Here is a 17,591-nt window from a genome sequence, read left to right as displayed (position 1 = left end):
ATGGCAAAATGGCCCATTTGATCCTGAACAGTTTGGTCTTTTGGAGATAAGAAATCCAAAGCCGCAATGCAAGTACAACAAATCAATAAACAAATAAGGTCCAATCAAACAAACTGAAAAATTCCTCTAAGTACTACGACTGTTCAGCTACTTAAAAACAACCAACAAAACAACCAACCAGCAACAAAACGTTCCCTGCGTGGGCTTGGTGCGAAGCATAGATGGGATCTTGGAGCTCTATGCCCAACTCTGGACTCCTTAAACCTTAAAACCTAGGTTGGAGAGAAATATCAGCTCCTGATCTTATATCTGCAGAGAACAGAGCAGCTGGAACAGGGCTAAATCAGCAGCCCATCAGTAGTGCCAGCGCAGCCCTACCCTCAGCCTGCAGCACTGTGCTCCCTGCTGAGGTGCAGCAACTGAGCAGCTACATCAGATGTGCTGTCCAAGGCTAAACCAGTTACCTTACACAGCACCGGGCAAACATCTCCTAAGATGCCCTAAGATGCTATCAGTTTTCATGTTTTGGAGCACAAAAGGATCCACAGCTGGGGACCAGGGAGAGACTCTGCTCTGTTGCACACACTAAATGAATGTTTCTAAAATACATTCAGAGGTGTCCATTGTTGAAAATAAATTTCTTACCAGTGCCAGTGGCATCTGACAGACCTAACGTCCAATTTTTTGATCGAGACATGAAGTGATAGTGTGGCCCTTGTCCCACATGGAGCAGCTCTGGAAGATTTCACTGCAAGAAATAACCCTCTGAAAGCTGCCCCTGCCATTTCATCTGGATGATGGAATCTTTCCCTCTTCCTAATCTTTTCTTCCTTTCCCCTAGCTACCCACATTAATGGCTCAGAGTCATGCTGTGATGATGGACCAGCAGACTCCCACCTCTGTTTTCAACAGACAAACTCCAGGATGACAAATTCCCAATATAAATAACTACCAGTCCCAGACTACCCCATGGCACTGAATGAAACAGCTGGACAGAGGCTTGAACCATTGAGCAGTTGTCCATGTGGCTTCCCTGCTCACCCTCCATCTGACTGGGATTTAGTCTATCCTGAAAGCACTCCCAAGTGGCACTCAGAGAGAGCACAAGCCAGTCCAGTCCCAGGTTGCTCGTGGTCACCCTGCTGCAGTGGGTGCCAAAGTCTGACTGTGCCTAAGCCTTTCGTTTTCAGGCCAAGAGAACACTCCATGACCTCTTTTGCTTATTGCTCTGGATAACATAACCTTGTGCTGCCAAGAATTATCCATCCTGAAGGTCATTCAGGTCTTCCTGTATAAAGTCCTTCCCTGTGATAAAAAATCCACCTCTCTTCTCTCTTTGCACCCAACAAATTTGATTACCATGCCTCTAATTTTTGTCTCGACCTTACTAGCAAAGATCCACATAACCCCATCAGTCCTGACCCTCCACCCAACAGTCATCCATCCTTTCAATACCAGCCTGCCATCTTTTCCTTCATCTATTTTCCTACCTGAATCACAATTCTTCATCCTATTTTACAAGAAAATTGAGATGCACTGCATTTAATCACTACCATATGATAATCCCCAGTGCACTAGGCCCACTTCACCACAAACTGGTCTCTCGTCATCCTCACACCACCCATCTCAGTCCTGCCACAGGCAGAAATTTTCCCAACATTGTTATTTTCATTCCCATGCTTCACATTGAAAATCTGATCCCCCCTTTTTGCCAGATGAAGTCCTCTCTAAGATGACATTTCTGGTCCCAACCTAAAATTTAAGGACCACTTAACTGCAGGGAAGAGAAGTGTCCTGCCAAAGCAACAAGCCCAAAAAAATGAACCAGCTCTGCTGAGAAGACCCTGACCATGGACAGGCAGAGGCTGTGCCAGAATCAGGGTAACCCACGTCCCTGCCACAGCACCTCTTCCCAGCCATCTCCTCTGCTCCCCTGCCAGGGTGCTCCAGCAACAGGTCCTTGTTTGGGCACACAGCCTTCCCCAGAGGATGCTCTCCCTGAAAAATCTCTGGCTCTGGTTCAGTTTGTGGTGAATTTAGTTTCATTCTTCAGAACAGGCTGAAACAAAATAATCTGTCTGGAATACAAATGGGCTTAAGCTGAACAGCTTTTAAAAATCCTTCTGAATTTAAGTGAAAGTTATTAAATGCTCCTGAGCTCCGTTCCTTTCTTCTCCAAATCCGAATAGTGAGGACACTTATGGAGCATTTGAGTTTTGTTTGCTTTTACAACAGTGAGTTATTTGACCTTTATTTTGCCTCTTCACTTAAAATTTTTTTTTGAAAGACCAGTAACAGAAAAGGAATTGCCTCCCACCATCCTTGACAGGGACAGTAAACACAATTAGAGACGATACACCAGATAGACGTCTGCACTTGTTTCCTGCCCTTCCACTGAATCTCAATAAAAAAGCCCTTTGATAAAGTTAATTGGATGATTCTCTCATTCTGCTGGAATAAAAGAGCTCACAGAGGCACAAGAGCTGACTTCATTAGACTGAAAGGTAATGAAGGACTTACTCTCCCAGGCACCATGTGGTCACATTCAGCACCACCAGTTCCCTTGGTTCTGCATGAGCAGTAACAATTGAGATGACATCGTGTTTTACAGGGTCAGAGATGTCACTTCCCAAAACTAAAGCAGAATGACACTTTCCCAAATTACAACACAATGGGATGAGGCTGGCTGGCTGCTCTGGCAGGCTCTGGGAGCTCTGCGTTGCTGTACACATGGGCAGGGGAAGGTTTCCAGCAGTGAGCAGGGCTGCTCAAAGGCAGAGAAGCAGGAGACAGGAAAGGTGAAAGCAGTGCTGGCTCCCTGTCCACCTCCTAACCCCTACCTGACTTCATTTTAAAGCAGTGGATGGGGAGGAGCCACACACATGTCAGTGCAGTGGTTGTCCTACGTGCCCTTGCCCTGAGGCTCCCTGGACCCACTGCAGGTGCCCACTGCCAAGGCTGTGGCACTACCCAGGACATGCTCCCCTTCCTTGCTGCTCACAAAGAAGTGGACAATTAAATACTGTGAAACAAATCAATCAAAAGGAGATTTATTATCCAGTGAAAATGGCCTTTTTTCCTTTCTCCTCCCTGTGCCAGGGGTTGCTTGTGCCATTCCCATGAGTCGCTGGACAAACAAAACCAATCCTGGGACCAGCAGCAGAAGAAAATGCTCTTTGGAGTCCTTCAGTATCAGAGTCATTTCTCTGACAAAGTCTGATCTGATCATACATCCAGAGTCCAAATTAATCCTTTAACCATCAAGTCACATCCTGAGTCTACGTATGGCTGATCACCTACAGCTGTTTTTCAAAATCTAACCAAGGCTTTATAAAAGACTTCCCAAAAAGTCTTGTATTATTTGTTCCTAAGTGTAACTGATCCCAAGTAGACCAAATTGAGGTGGGCTGATAGTTTGCAAAATGTGTTTTAATGGATTCAGGTCATTCTGCATCAGAGAGTTTCTTGCTCAGAATTTAACACTCTCTCCCCACTCTCATTTTTTGGATGAACTACAAATTGTATCAGTAATGAGTCTGTCTATCTTTCAAGTCACTGATAAAGTATGATATAGTATAGCAACAGAATGTTTTGTCTATCTAGAAACAAAATTTTCCACTGGTGAGTTCCCATTTATTTTAGCAGCCAGGTTTTTATCCATTTAATAGGCTCCATGTTTATTCAGTATCATTCCTGTTTCTTAAATCAAAATGACTTGTGCTACTTTTCTATATACATGACACCAACGCTATGACATTTCTCAACCAAATTTATAATTCATTTAAACCCCCAGATTTGTTCAATAAGAACCATTCACAATTAATTCCAATCCAAATGAGTCTATTATAACAGCATCATTAACTATCCAACAAGAGCTATTTCAGTGTTTTGCCCAGGACTAATGTTTGACAAACCTGCACATTATCCTAATTGCAAACATCACAAATATTAACTCAGTAATTGCTTTTTTTGCAGTCTTTTGGAACTTCATCTCTGCTCTAAGACTTATTCAAAATCAACACTAGGTAGAGAAAAACTCTGTCAATTAATTCAAGAGTGTTTTATTAGAGTTGCTTGGATTTAATTTTAAAATGTCTTGCTTTAACATTCTGGACATTTAAGTTATTAATGACACCTTTGTCATCTAAGATAAACATCTCACCAGCTTTTTCCCCACACAGAGAAAAGAATTTGTAATGCACACTTCTTTTCCAAGCTTTCGTTTATATTTTCATGACAATTCTGTCATTTTCATAAAGGAATGGATCAATATTATTCTTCAAACTTCTTTTCTTCCTCCTCCTCCCTCCTCCATCTATAATTTGCCAGCTGGCTCTCCCGTGGACAAGTTTCTTCTTTTGTCATTTTCTTCTTTCTAATCATTCACAACCCTGAGCTTTAAGCTGAAAGCAATGACTCTCAGTTTCCTATAATTTCCATACCTTGTCCTTTAACCTGCATCCAGGATGAAAGATCTATAAGCATTCAAGGTGTTGAGACCTCTAAAATTGATAGAGCCACTTGGGTGCCAGAGGGGCACTCATCCCTGACTGCTGACTTGCCATACTGTACCAGAATTATTTCTGAATGATGCTCCCCATCACTCATGATTTTCCAGGTCTCTAAACTTCCCCTCTTCCAATAACAAAAGCCAAAACACCTGCCACAGGTGCCTTTCTCCATCACACCACGACAAAAACTTTGACACAAGACTCTTCGCAGTATTATGTTCTCCATCTTCAACAGAGAAGGGTGAAAACTATCCCTATCCTCTTCCTGCCATTAGTCATAAAGGAAAGAAGAAGACATCATTTATAATAGTAGACACATTAATGAGAAGTGATTAAGGCTAAACTTCAGGAAATGTGTGTCACATTGCCACCGCTGCCAAAAAATTCCTACATGAACCTGAACAAATAATTCTAGACTTGAATTTCCTATCTGTGTAATGAGGATTGTTGTCCCAGGATAATGATTGAGAGACACTTGCATGGTAAAGTGCTGAGGATCTCTGTGAAAAATGTTAATTCAGTTTCTAAAAGCCTTTCACAAAGAACAGGAGGATTAAATTAATGGCAGATCAGAACAACGGGCTGTGAACTGCTCTTGTCTACCTTGATCTACAGCCCAGGCCACAGAAGAGTTAAGTGCAGGAAGAGAGACATCCCTGATGAATTGCCTGTCTCCAGCATGGCAAGTGAATGGAAAAGCCACACTACTGATGAAATACTGACTTTTAATAGACAAAAGTTACACACTGTACTGTGATTTCAAACTTGAACTAAGGAAAACCCTCTCACTTTAAAGGGAAGAGTAACTTGGGATTTCTTTTTCAATGTATCAGCAGTAGGGACTGGTAAGCTTGTATTTAGAATTAAATAAATACTGCAGTTTCAGACATTAAGCCCCAATTGCACGGTCATTTCAAAGTTAACTGCAGTTCCGTAAGCACAGCTTGACCCAAGTAGGGGAAAAAAACTAAACCAGCATTTCCTGAAGCTACAAAAAGGGGCAACTACTGAAACATTTTCTTCCAGTTCTCCCAGGACAAGAAATCATCAAAATAAACTCCTAAGACCAGTAAGAAGGAAAACATGGGATTCAGAAATGGTAGAGTGGAAGTCATTAAACAATACCATGTAATACTGCACATAAGCATGATTAGCTTAGGCACATTTTTTCCTCAGGGCTGAGATTCAATGCAGCTTTCTCACCTTTCTTTGTGAAAAGGAGGTGATAAACGGAAAAATCAACTTTTAGCTAGAAACCCCTGCCTGCTTCCAGCGTGACTACCCCTTCCAAAAACATCACATTGTTCATTTTATTCAAACCCTCGAAACAGGCACCTCTTGGTAACACTGTATATTTTAATTTCCCTGGCACCTGTGAGAGTTCCCCTGCCTCAGTGACTCCTACGTCAGTCTTAAAGGTCCAACACAGAAAAGAACAAGGCCAGTGTTACAAACACATTCAATTACTGATGGATTGCAGAAATTTCTTGAACATCTGTCCTTTGCAGAGGAGCAGAAACTCGTGCTGCCAACACAAGTCAACAGAGCTCAGTTGTTATTGCTCTGGATGCAGATCAGCTTCACTAGGGAGGGATTTATTGCTCCGCCTGCCTTGAACCATAACTGCAGACTCTTTGACAAATGAGCCTGTAGCAGGTTTAGTCCCCATGGAGGTCCATGGCCTTGTAAATACTGTGACAAGTCCAACTGGCCTGCTGTGTAGCTCAAGATCAGCCTTTGGGGTTGTGTGCTGTTTGGAGGTGGTAGGAGGCTCACATTTAGCAGACCAGCTTGTACTTCAATGCTTTGTGAAAATGAGGAGGCCGTGGCCTGGAGATGACAGATCCTACCCACAGTTTTTTATTGCTCTGGAGATTGTGTAGGCACTGCATAACCACCCCTAACGTCATCCATTGAATATGCTCCCCATGATAATTTTTAAAGAAAGCAAACTCCGTGACTTTATTGGCCTTATTTAAGAGCAGACCATCAGAGAAACAAATCGATGCCTCCAGATGGATAACCTTGAGTTAATCCCACACTGAGGAGAAAACTTTCCACTTTGTTTATAGGAAGATGCTACCACTACAGCTTCAGCAAATTAAGGCAGCTCATTCTGCCAGTGCCAAGGACAGATAGATCAAGGACACTGAGCAGCTAAAGCCTCCATAGACAGAGAGCAACCACCAGGAGGCAATTCCAGGAAAACCTGCCACAGATACCTATTTGGGCACTCTATTTATGAAGCAACACCACAAACCTTGTAAGCTAACTATATTCCTGAGAATACAGTCATGCAACATCACTTCCTTGATTTACAGCAGTGTTACACACAACATCTGCAGTATTTACAATGCCACCAGCAGTTCTCATCCTTTACAGGTTATACTGCAAAAGCACTGCCATGGTAAGGTCTGTAAAAAATCACTATATTTGATTTAGTGCATCACTCTCAACAGGTTAATGGTATGGCAGTGAAGATGAACACCCCAGGCTTTTTTAAGCCTAATAAATTGAGTTTACCACTCAAGGGATTCAACCACTAAAACGAAGATGAAGCTTTGGGTATGTCCTACCTTGCGAGAAGCATTTTTGTCTGCGCTCTCCACATCACCGTCCAAGAATGGCATGGCAAACGAGCTGAGATCCTGCAAGGACAGAGAAGGAAAATTGATGTCCTTTATTCATGTCGTCTTCCTTCCATCAGAGCATCCCATGACTGTAGCCCAGGGATCTGTTTCCAAAGTGCACACTGCTTTACCCATAGCAATTGCTGGCAAGCAATGACACGGACCCTGATTGTTCTCCTTGGCTGAAACCAATGGCAGATGTGAGTTACAAGTGAACAGGGAGCCCTCAGCAGTGCCTGCACTACCTCATCATCAAAAACCACCTGCAGCAGAAGGGAAAAGGCCTGTGCTAAAACTTTCAAGGGGTGGTACCCAAATGCCACAGAAAAATTGTTAGGAAATTGCAGTTTAAATACAGCCACTTGCTCAGCAAATGACTGCCTTGTCTTCAGTGGGATGTATGATCCTAATGAGTATTTATGGCAACAAACACAACCTGAATGAGAATACCTCGATGTTCTGAGAAATAAGTAACAAAGAGGGAGAAAACTGTGACACGGTGCTCGGGGAGGAAATAACCAATTTATTGGAACAAGCGAGAGGGGAGCAGCCAATTCTGCAGGACTAAAGACAATAAAGCCATAAGAAAAGCACACATGCTCATCTTTAACTAACAAAAACAAACTGCAATTATATTCCACCTCCTGCCGTCTGTTCTGTTTGTGCTGCTTCATGTTCCAGCCACAGGGTTTTTAGAGCTCCTTTCTACATGCATAAGGAAATTATGTTAGTGTCAACTTTAGCATCTGTTTGATCAGAAAAGTCGATAATGAGCAATTCTGTGACCAAAAGCATGAGGTTGCCTAACGCTGTGTGCTGAAGAGCTGAGTCTTGGGTCCTAAATCATCTTCTAAATGTCAGAAATACCTCCCCAACACAGAACCTCCCACATGGGAGGCATCACCCTTTCCATGTAATGATTCAGTGCTTCTTCACCACCACATCTGCATGCATTTAAAAAAGTTCAAAACATAAATAAATAGCAACTTCACATAAACCTAATTTGTGATCAAACAGAGCTTAATTAAAACATTAGCACTGTCTGGGAAGTCTTCGGGGCTTGCTTGTCTTCAGAATTCAGAGCAGCCCCAGGTCTAATCATATCCCATTGTGATTTGGATTTAGTAATCATAATAAATCCAAAATATGCTCAAAAATGTGTATAACTTAGGCATAATCCTTACAAGTGTTTGAAAATATTCTGGTTACATAATTGAACAACAAAAATAAGGAACAAAATATTGAATTACTGGAACTGAAACACATGGGAGCAATTCATGCCAAGTTGAGAAGGGAAAAAAAAAAAAAAAGAAAAAAGCAGCAGCCAGGCTTGGCCAAGCTGGCCCCAAAGTATTCATGACAAACTCGTCTGCTCCCAGCTCCATCCATGCACATTCAATAGGAACTATCTACAAAGGCTCAACTTCATAAAATCACCCTCATCGCCATACTTTGACATCTGTGTTTCATATCACCTTTGTTTGCAACTAAAAACATAAGGAAACACCTCAAAACCAGAAGAGGCAATTTTTTTGGTTTAGATTTTCGCTCTTATAAAGATTTGACTGAGGCTGAACCAGGCACTACAGAAAAGCTTCTGTATTAATTTGCTTACTCTCATAATTAGTTAAGATTAAAATTACTTACTCCATATAAAAAATGATCCAGCCATAAATAGCATTTATAAACACTGTCAATAAACAGATCATCCTTATTATTATTATTACTTCATATTTTACTGAAGGACTTTAGTGAAGAATCTCTGTGAAGAAGTTAAAGAGCCTAATGGAAAGTTACACAAAAACACATCCCCTCATGTTTACTTTAATTCAGCCAAAGGATTTACCAACATTTTCCTCTACCCATCTTCGGTAGTGCAGAAGCTGGAACCTGATGTGTGCTAAGTCATTTTCCATGGAATAAATCAAGCAAACAACCTCCTTGGAGCTCCACTTATTACCGTCCCTATATTACTACTTAGTGTAATTTCCAGGGAGAAACCGGCTGTTTGGGAAGGCTGGAGACTGGATGGAAGAAACTGGGTTTAAGGGGACACATCTCTTGTAATCAGGGTCGAAGAAGCTGTTCAGAAAATCTGGACCTGCGAGGAACGAAACCATAAGTTCTTTTTTTGAGCAGAAACCTTTAAACCCAGCAGGGGGTAGGTAGGTACAACTGTTTTTCTAGGAGCTAAATTTCAGTTCTCAGTTAGAATTTCAAGCATAAACCCACATATATGTATATTCTGAAGTCTAAAAGTATCATGAAACCCAGCTGATGACTCTGTTCTACTTTGTAACTCTCAGGTATCATGGAGGTATGCTAACATCTGTCTCCACATCCAGAACAGATCCCTACTTATAAGCAGAAATAACTGAAGCTGGAGCTTTCTGGGCAGCATGAGACCTTTCTTTGTTAATACAGCACTGCAGAACAGCTCAAATTGGATAATAGTTATACTTTTAGTCCCGTGATAGAGTCTGTAATTGTACCTGCTACTCAAAAATTTTTCATCTTTCACTTCTTCACGGGATTCTATATGTGAAGGCATCCATTTACAGAAGGAAAAAAATACATATATCAAATGCCAAGCTTCAGATACTGCTGCCTCAGTTCCAAATTGTTGGTGAAGCAAGGAAACATTAGGTGCTTATTCTCCCTTTACACTCCCTTTATCTCTGCAGAACGGAGTCAGATATCAATTTGTTTCTTACGTTCCTCGTCATCCAGAAGCACACGCAATGATGAAGTTGATGACACAGTAACTCTTAAAAAAAAAAAAAAAAACCAACAAAAACTGCTCCAAAAGTGTTGCAAAACACCACAGAATTCTTGACAGGCCAGTGGTGCAGCCTTTGCCCTTGTCACAGATCTGACTGCTCTGATCTTATGCCAACAGATACACACTGAAGGCTCCCTCTGCCCTTAACCGGGAATTGAAACTGTTCTTAGACAGCTGCCTGGCTCTCCAGCTCTGCTTTGCTGCACTTGGAATAAGCACCCTGGACATCCATGTGGTGCTGGAGAGACCTTTAAAACTTCCAGCAGAGGCGAACAGTGGGGTCCTGGTATGAGGAAGAATCCTCCAGACTGCAGAGCCCAGGCTGAATCGCGCCCTGTGTCCATCAGTCCCGCACTATATCCTTGGACTGACAACTTCTGCAGAGACCACAGCCTGTGATCGCCCCTGTGAGGAGCAAAGGCAGCTCTTGGTGCTGCTAACCTGGAATTAAGAGTATGAAAAGTCTGGTTTGCAAAGTTTTGTCAGCCTTCCTGCCACGCTTCAGCTCCCCAGTCAGTCCTTTCGTCGCTCAGCACCACCTGTCAGCCAGACACCACTCCTGCCACTCCAGCTACAAAAAATGACCTCTTGAGCACTTTAGATTCACTTTACAGCCACAAAGCCGCCGCAGATTTATTTTGTTTTCAATCCACTTTTATTTACAAGAGGTTGTCATGGCAGCTCCTGTTGTATTTGCTGAAGAATACGGCCCCAAGGGATAGCAAAGCTTTTTCTGGAGGACAGCAGAGCTGTGACACAGCAGAAACAGGGCTCAGTGCTCCTGCAGCCAGTCAGGCTCCCTCCTGGGGAGGGAAATCTCCCACGACACCTACTCAACAGGTGATTTGCCAGTGCAAGTCAGGATTATTCTGTCTGCATTTGCACTCACCTTCTCTACCACTTCTTTCCCTATTTCCTCTGGAGGAACAGCAGATATCTGGAAGGTTACACTAATTTCTCCACCAATGGTGAGACTAACTCTAGGGTGATTCTGGTCTGGATCACCTGTACATCTAGAGGATGATCCTTCTGAATTCCTAATCTTTTTCCTTTGACAGCCCTTATATCAGAATATTTGGGATGGTGTGAAAAGAAGGAAAAATAAAATTCTTGTTCTTTGATATCCTGGGAAAACAAAGAAGCTTTTCTCAGAACTGTTTTGGAAAATAGGAAGGAAAACCACATTTGAGGATGCAGAAAGCAAATCTATTGGCTGGCGTAGCATAGCCAAATAGCAACAGGAACAAGATCTGGTTAGCCAAGCCATTTTTCACCTTCTCCAGCCAGTTTCACTGTTCCTTTCCTTACTTACAGGGAGAATTCTCTGGAATTCTTACAGGGAGAATTCATGCCAAAAAGGCTTGCCCAGACACTCTGGTCTGGAGGCTGCTGCACTTGGAGACCTTGGTGTCAGAAAAGGGCTTCCAGCAATTCTGCTGCAGAGGCTGCAGACCTAAATACCAGACCACTAAAGCCTTGAATCCAGTAAACAACACAGGATAAACAGGATTCCTATTTCATTATTGTTTTGTTTCAAGGCTACTTTGGCAGCCAGGCTGATAAATTTTCTACACAACATCTGAAGCCAAGGGGCCAGCAAGGTACTCTGGGGCACACTGTGACTGACAGACCAGAGACTGATTTCCAATGTATTTTGGGTGGAGGTGGGACTTTCCTGTAGCCCTGCTCAACAGTGGCTGGGCATCAAAAGAGCATTTCACAACCAGCTCCCTGCTGCCATCCTTTGCAAATGTCCATTCAAACACAAGGCATGACCGTGAACAACGTGGTGATGTGAAATCTGTGCCCATGGTGGTGGGTCCCCCTGAATATTGTCAACTCTTGCACCATGTTTCTGAGGTGACTCAGGTCAGAAGACCTTCCTGGTAGCCCCACAGCCCATCTCTGGTGAAAGGTTGGGTTCCTCAGCTATAAGCAACTTCAGAGTCCCAGTGTGGGTAGTAGCATCACGCAGTCCTGACTCCTGATGGTGTCACCTCTGAGATGTTATTTTTCTGCTTCACTCAGTTCTATATATGTGCTAGGATTGCACCAAATTTAAGGATGTGAAATGCCTGCCAGACATTACAGTTTCTTTTTACAACATAACTCAAGCAGAAGGTGACACTTTACTAAGACGGGTTTTCAATAAGGGGAGACAGCTCCTTTAATAAAATAAACTAAGAAAACAACAGACAGAGAAATTAAGCTGAGTGCTGACAAAAAAATCGCTAAAAGCTGCACTCCTCAGCATCACACCTTAACAGGGCTCTCTGGGTCTCCTCCTCTGCTAATGTTACTGAGCTGTGAGCACTTCAACCCTCCTACCAAGGACGAAGAAGGTCGGGATTTTTATTAACATTGGCTGTGAACAGTTTCCTTCATTGTAACTCTGCACACCAGCAGATTTTTTTTAGATCAACCTTGGATTCGTACCTATTACAAGCCTATGTAAAACTCTGAATAGCAAATATGCTACATATGCTAATCGCCTGTGAGCAGAATCCAAAGTTTGATCTCTGTGGAATAGAGGGCATAGCTTGGTAGCTCTGCTTGAATAGAAATTCGTCCCCTTTTTTTTTTTTTTTTTTTTTTGTAACAATTCTATCTATAAGCCTTCGGGGGTTTATAACAAATCCCTCAATTATTGCACAAGGAGAGATTCAAAACTGGCATACACAGGAACTTCTGCCCTTTTGTTTTGATATACCAGTCATAGTAAAGCATAACAAGGCTCGCTACGCTGCTCTATCCCTTTAGGAGTAGGTTGCTCAGTGCTTTGCTTTGCTCTCCTCACTCCCCCGTGCCATGCAGACTGCAGCATGTGTTTTGGAGACAGGGATCTAAGTCGTACTGTGAGACTGAGGATGCTGGTGACTAAGGCTCGGTATGACTCAATGGGAGTGGGCAGTAGCAGATGTACAGGGCTGGTTAGATTTGTGCAAGCCAGCCTCGCACTGCACGAGGCTGTTCCGATTGATTTGTTTGCTGTGTTAACTTTTAAGGGTATTTATAGTGTAAGAGAACAATTGAGTGGGTCCGGAGAGCTTGAGATGGTAGAAATGAGACAGAGAGAGGCTCGGCTGATGAGGCCACACTGCAAATCCTGTGTTCAGTTTCGGGCCCCTCATGGCAGGAAAGACATTGAGGTGCTGGAGAGTGTCCAGAAAAGGGCAAGGAAGCCAGTGAAGGGTCTGGAGCACAAGTCTGACGAGGGTTGGGTGAGGGAGCAGGGGGTGTTTAGCCTGGGAAAAAGGAGGCTTGGGGGGGACCTTATCCCTCTCTACAACTGCCTGGAAGGAGGTTGTGGAGCTGTAGCCAGGTGGGGGTGGTATCTTCTCCCAGTAAAGAGGACAAGGGGGAATGGTGAAGATGGCAGGTTAACGGTGGACTTAATGATCTTAGAGGTCTTTTCCAACCATAATGACTCTATGATTTTGTCTGCAGCATGGAGATGCCAGAGGCAGCACAGGCCAGGAGTTACTGGGTGACTGTGCAGGACCAGCTGTGTGCACTTTGGTGTCAAGGTAGATACAGCATCAGGTTTGAAATAAGAGAGGGTAAATCACCCTAAATGATGTGTCCTGTCATTTCCCAACAAATGGGAAATGTTCAGTCCCAAAGAGGTATTAACCTAAAAAGTTAGGGAGCAATGGCTGGCCAAAATCTAACTGAGATGTGGAAATCCCCTATCCATCAGGTGATGTGTCCATTCAGTGTCCTATATAAAAACCGTGCATGTGAAAACTTTGCATAAGAAAACCACAGTATATGCAATTTAAAGGCATTTCTTTCAGCTGCAACAAAACCCAGACAAGGTCCTAAAGAGCTACTGAAGCCACTTCTCCCTTGTCCTCACCCACAGGTCACCCAGCTTGGATTGCCATCACTTGGTCAGAAAGAGCTGCTAAAAACTAAGAATTTCAAAGGGAAGTGGATAAAGAGAGCCATGAAACCAGTAAGTCCTTGATATTTCCTTGAAAACAGCTCTCTTCCAAGCTGTTCTTCCTCAGTTATCCTGATCATGGGACACCAGCAGCCTCCAGCACACACTTACTCAATTCTGAACCTCCTGAGTGATCCTGACAGGTATTAATCTCCAGCACTCTATAGCAAATTCACCTCTTTTCCTTCTGAGGCTGTAGACAAGATCCATCAACAAAAACTGCCAAGAGACCATGGATTGTTTTTTGCGTTGTTCTCAATCTCTGACTTAAATCACCAGAACACATTCCTACGCTGCTCACAGAAAAAAAAAACGAAGTTTTCTCTCAAGTCTAAAGCTCTCCTGCCAGGAACCACCACCGTGTCTTGTTGGTGATTCAGCCTCTGCAGAGGAGCTGAGCACAGGCAGCCTGGGGTGGGATGCAACCCCTTCTTCCTGGAGCCCCATCCTGTTTTGACTGTCCAGAGAGTTCAGGGCTGTATGGAAATGTTGTGATGATGCTCTCCACCTCACCAGTAAGCCACAGACCATCAGGAGAGGCTCTCTGACAAAGCCAGGATAGGAACCCCACGCCCACATGCGCAGCCCGGTTTGTCACCTCCTTCTCGCCACGAACCACACAGCGCTGACTGGCAGCACGTTTACTACAACAGCAGATGGACAACCCAGCAAACGTGCAAATAACGAAATGTCATTTAAAAAAAAAAAAAAAAAGGGAGAGAGAGAGAGAAAGTGAGGGAACAGCAGAGAAAGCAAGCCAGGGAGGAAACCAAAATTCTTAATGTTCGCTGTGGCACAACCACGATCCACGTACAAACCCATCATGAAGTGCTTTCCCGGGCTGCTCGGCCAAAGACAACCTTTCTCTGGTGAGGGATTTCGTTCCATAAGCACCCAGAGTTAAGAAACACAAGGTAAAAGCAGAAGATGACATACCTGAGTCCTGGAAGATGTGGTCAGATGAGTGACGAGGGAACTAAGAAACAACCAAGACACACGACTACAGGCAAGGACTGCAGGAGCCTGCAAATGTTCCCCTTCAGATGGCACAGACTCGGTGCCAACAAAACTGCTTTTCAATACTTATAAGGTTGCCTTACATGAACGAGACACAGGATCCCAATGTGTTTGCAGGGAAAAGCTCACATTTGCTATAAAGCACAACTTCAGCCACGGTGAAATGCAATGCAGAACCACAGGAAACAAAAGATGATTTTGCCATAATGTAATGAGAACATTGGAGATGCCGCAGCACAGGAGCAATCTGAAGGGGATTCAAAGCCAGGATCATATTGAGGCTTACTAAATCCTCTCTACACTTCAGCTACTTTAAAAGTCACCGTGTTTTGTATTTATTTATGGTTTTCCCCACTCTCTATAGGCCAAATAGCTTCAAAAACCATTTCCTCAAGGAAGAACAAAACAAAACAAAATCAGAGCTGCAAAACCCCAGCTGATGGCCTTATCTGAGAGGGACTCACAGGGTTCTCACTTCCATGTATATGACAAAAAAAAATGTGACATCCACATCAGGCAGAAAACCTCTGCCATAAATACTTAAACTGCAACTATTTTTTCCAGTTCACTGCATTTAGGAAGACAGCTGCCTGTTGCCTCCCCTTTACATTCTTGTCAGTTAATAACCGTGAATAATCTTAACAATCAGAAGAAAGATTAGAGATGGAAAGACAGGCAAGTGAGGGACCTGCTCTGATCAAGCAGTCCCTCAAGTAAAAAAGAAAGGAAAAAAAACCCCAGAGTGGAAGCAAAGAGGAAATTAGGCAAGGAAAGGATGAACAGGATGGCTCTGTGCTTGGTGTGATGAAGACCTGAATGGGAGGTCAAAGGGGACAACACATGGAGTCCACAGTGAGGAAAAATTCCCCTCTTGATGCTTTCCTGACACATTTTCCTGCATCACTCTGCAGCCACAGAGAACAATTGCACATCTATGAAGTTGATAGTCACTCTGCTATAGCTATATTTCTTTATATATAGCTTTTCTTACACCTCAAGAAACATGTGTAAAAAGAGACCAATATATAATTTATTTATTTATGCTTTATTTCATAGGCTAAACTATTTACTTTTCTTTTCCCGAAAGAATGGATGTCTTCATTCATCACCCTCTGAACTCCGTATTTAACGAGGCATTTTGCTGAAGCTGGCAACATAAGAAGCCCTCAAAGGCAGAAGAAAGCTCAAATTCTCAGAGATAACCTAGAAAACTTTATCACACTTGTAGTACAGCATTCTGCCCAAACCCAGTGTGTGTATCCTTATCTTCCACCCTTGGCTTTAAGATAAGAAATGCAGAGATCTGGAACCATTACTAGGTTATCAGTTAGCAGTGCCTTGCAATACTAATAAATCACAATACCTCGTTCATCCTGTGGGGATCCAAAGCGCTTTGCAAACTGCATATCCAGTCCAGAATAGCTTCATGAGTGGACTTAAGTGATGAGACTTTAATTGCCTGCTCTGGCTTTTGGGATTAGCTCTGGGAAGGCATTAAGGATAAGGTATCTGTCACCTAACTTCAGTCACCTGAAACACTGCTCCTCTACCCCACAATTTATGTCCAGCCTGGAGATGAGAGAAAAGCCAGCATCTCCAATGGGCAATCTGGTCCCATCTCACAGATTTCACAGAATATTCTGAGTCAGAAGGGACCCACAGGGATCTTTGAGACCAACTCTTAAGTGAGTGGCCCACACGGGGATCAAACCCCCAGAGCCCGGTGTTCTGAGCACCCTGCTCTACCCAGCCGAGCTAATCTCATTTCCCGGGTATGGGAGAGGCTGAACAACTTCCTTAAACTTCGGAGGATCCAACAGAGGATAAACGAACCCCTGCATCTCACCTCTCCCTCTTTGCTGCCTATAAATTGGTCACAAAATAGTTCATTTTCCTTTCCCCCTCTCCTCTTATTTGGAGAGCAAGCCGTCCAAAGGAGGGAACGCATCTTACTACGGCGCACGCAGCATCTCTGCGAGCGCGGATTTCCATCAGCTCAGGATCGCCCAGCTCCGGAGAGCAGCGAGAGCGGCGTAGCCATGACAACACCCGGGCTGGCGGGGGCTGCGACATCCCCGCAGGAGGCTGAGTAAATAACTCCGGCAGCTCCGCTCCCTCGAAGCTGCTCGGCTGTCAGGGCTCAGCCGGGCTAATCCCAGCCCAGCTCCGCTCACGCCTCTGCCCCGCAGTCCAGGCTCACAACAGGTATCCGTGTGGCGGGGAGCACAGGGAGGCCCCGAGCTCTGCTGGCATTCCCGAGGGTTGCCAAGATGGTCTTTTCTTCGCTGTCGTGTGGAAAACAGGGTGAACTCTTTGACAGGAGTGAAATGAAGGAACCACCGCGTCCGACTGAAAACAACCAGAACTGGAATTTTAAGAAAACAGGCCAGCTCTACAACCTCTGAGAAAAGCAGGTTTGTGAAGAGAATTGGCCTAATCTAAGGGAAATGTCCAAGGGAAAGTGTACCTTGCACTTCCAGACCTCCTCACGCCAAGCCCTGGTCACCCTCATTAAGGCTGTTTCAAGGGATGTGCTCCCAAAAGCACCACAGTTCTGCTTGGAAAAAAGTGTTGGAAGACACCAGTGACCACCTCTGAAGAAAGATGGATGAAATATTTACCCATCTGGAAAATCTTGTGAACAATGAGACATACAGAAGAACATAACAAAGGGATTACTCACTCTCACTTGAAATAGCCATCAC

General features: G+C 43.8%; 1 protein-coding gene across 2 annotated transcripts in view; it reads right to left on the bottom strand.

The window, feature by feature from the left end:
- The window catches only part of PRKAG2 (protein kinase AMP-activated non-catalytic subunit gamma 2), a 208,052-nt gene that overhangs the window by 135,936 nt on the left and 54,525 nt on the right, over positions 1 to 17,591 (bottom strand). For both annotated transcript variants that reach the window (XM_050333154.1, XM_050333069.1), the window contains exon 2: positions 7,088 to 7,159. In XM_050333154.1, coding sequence (XP_050189111.1) covers positions 7,088 to 7,159 — 72 coding nt within the window. The remainder of the gene's footprint in view (positions 1 to 7,087; positions 7,160 to 17,591) is intronic.

The sequence above is a fragment of the Myiozetetes cayanensis genome, unplaced genomic scaffold (assembly GCF_022539395.1).
Source record: "Myiozetetes cayanensis isolate MyiCay16 unplaced genomic scaffold, myiCay2020 scf1, whole genome shotgun sequence".
Taxonomy (NCBI): domain Eukaryota; kingdom Metazoa; phylum Chordata; class Aves; order Passeriformes; family Tyrannidae; genus Myiozetetes; species Myiozetetes cayanensis.
Note: the sequence above shows the minus strand (reverse complement) of the source record. Positions and strands in the feature narration are given on the sequence as shown.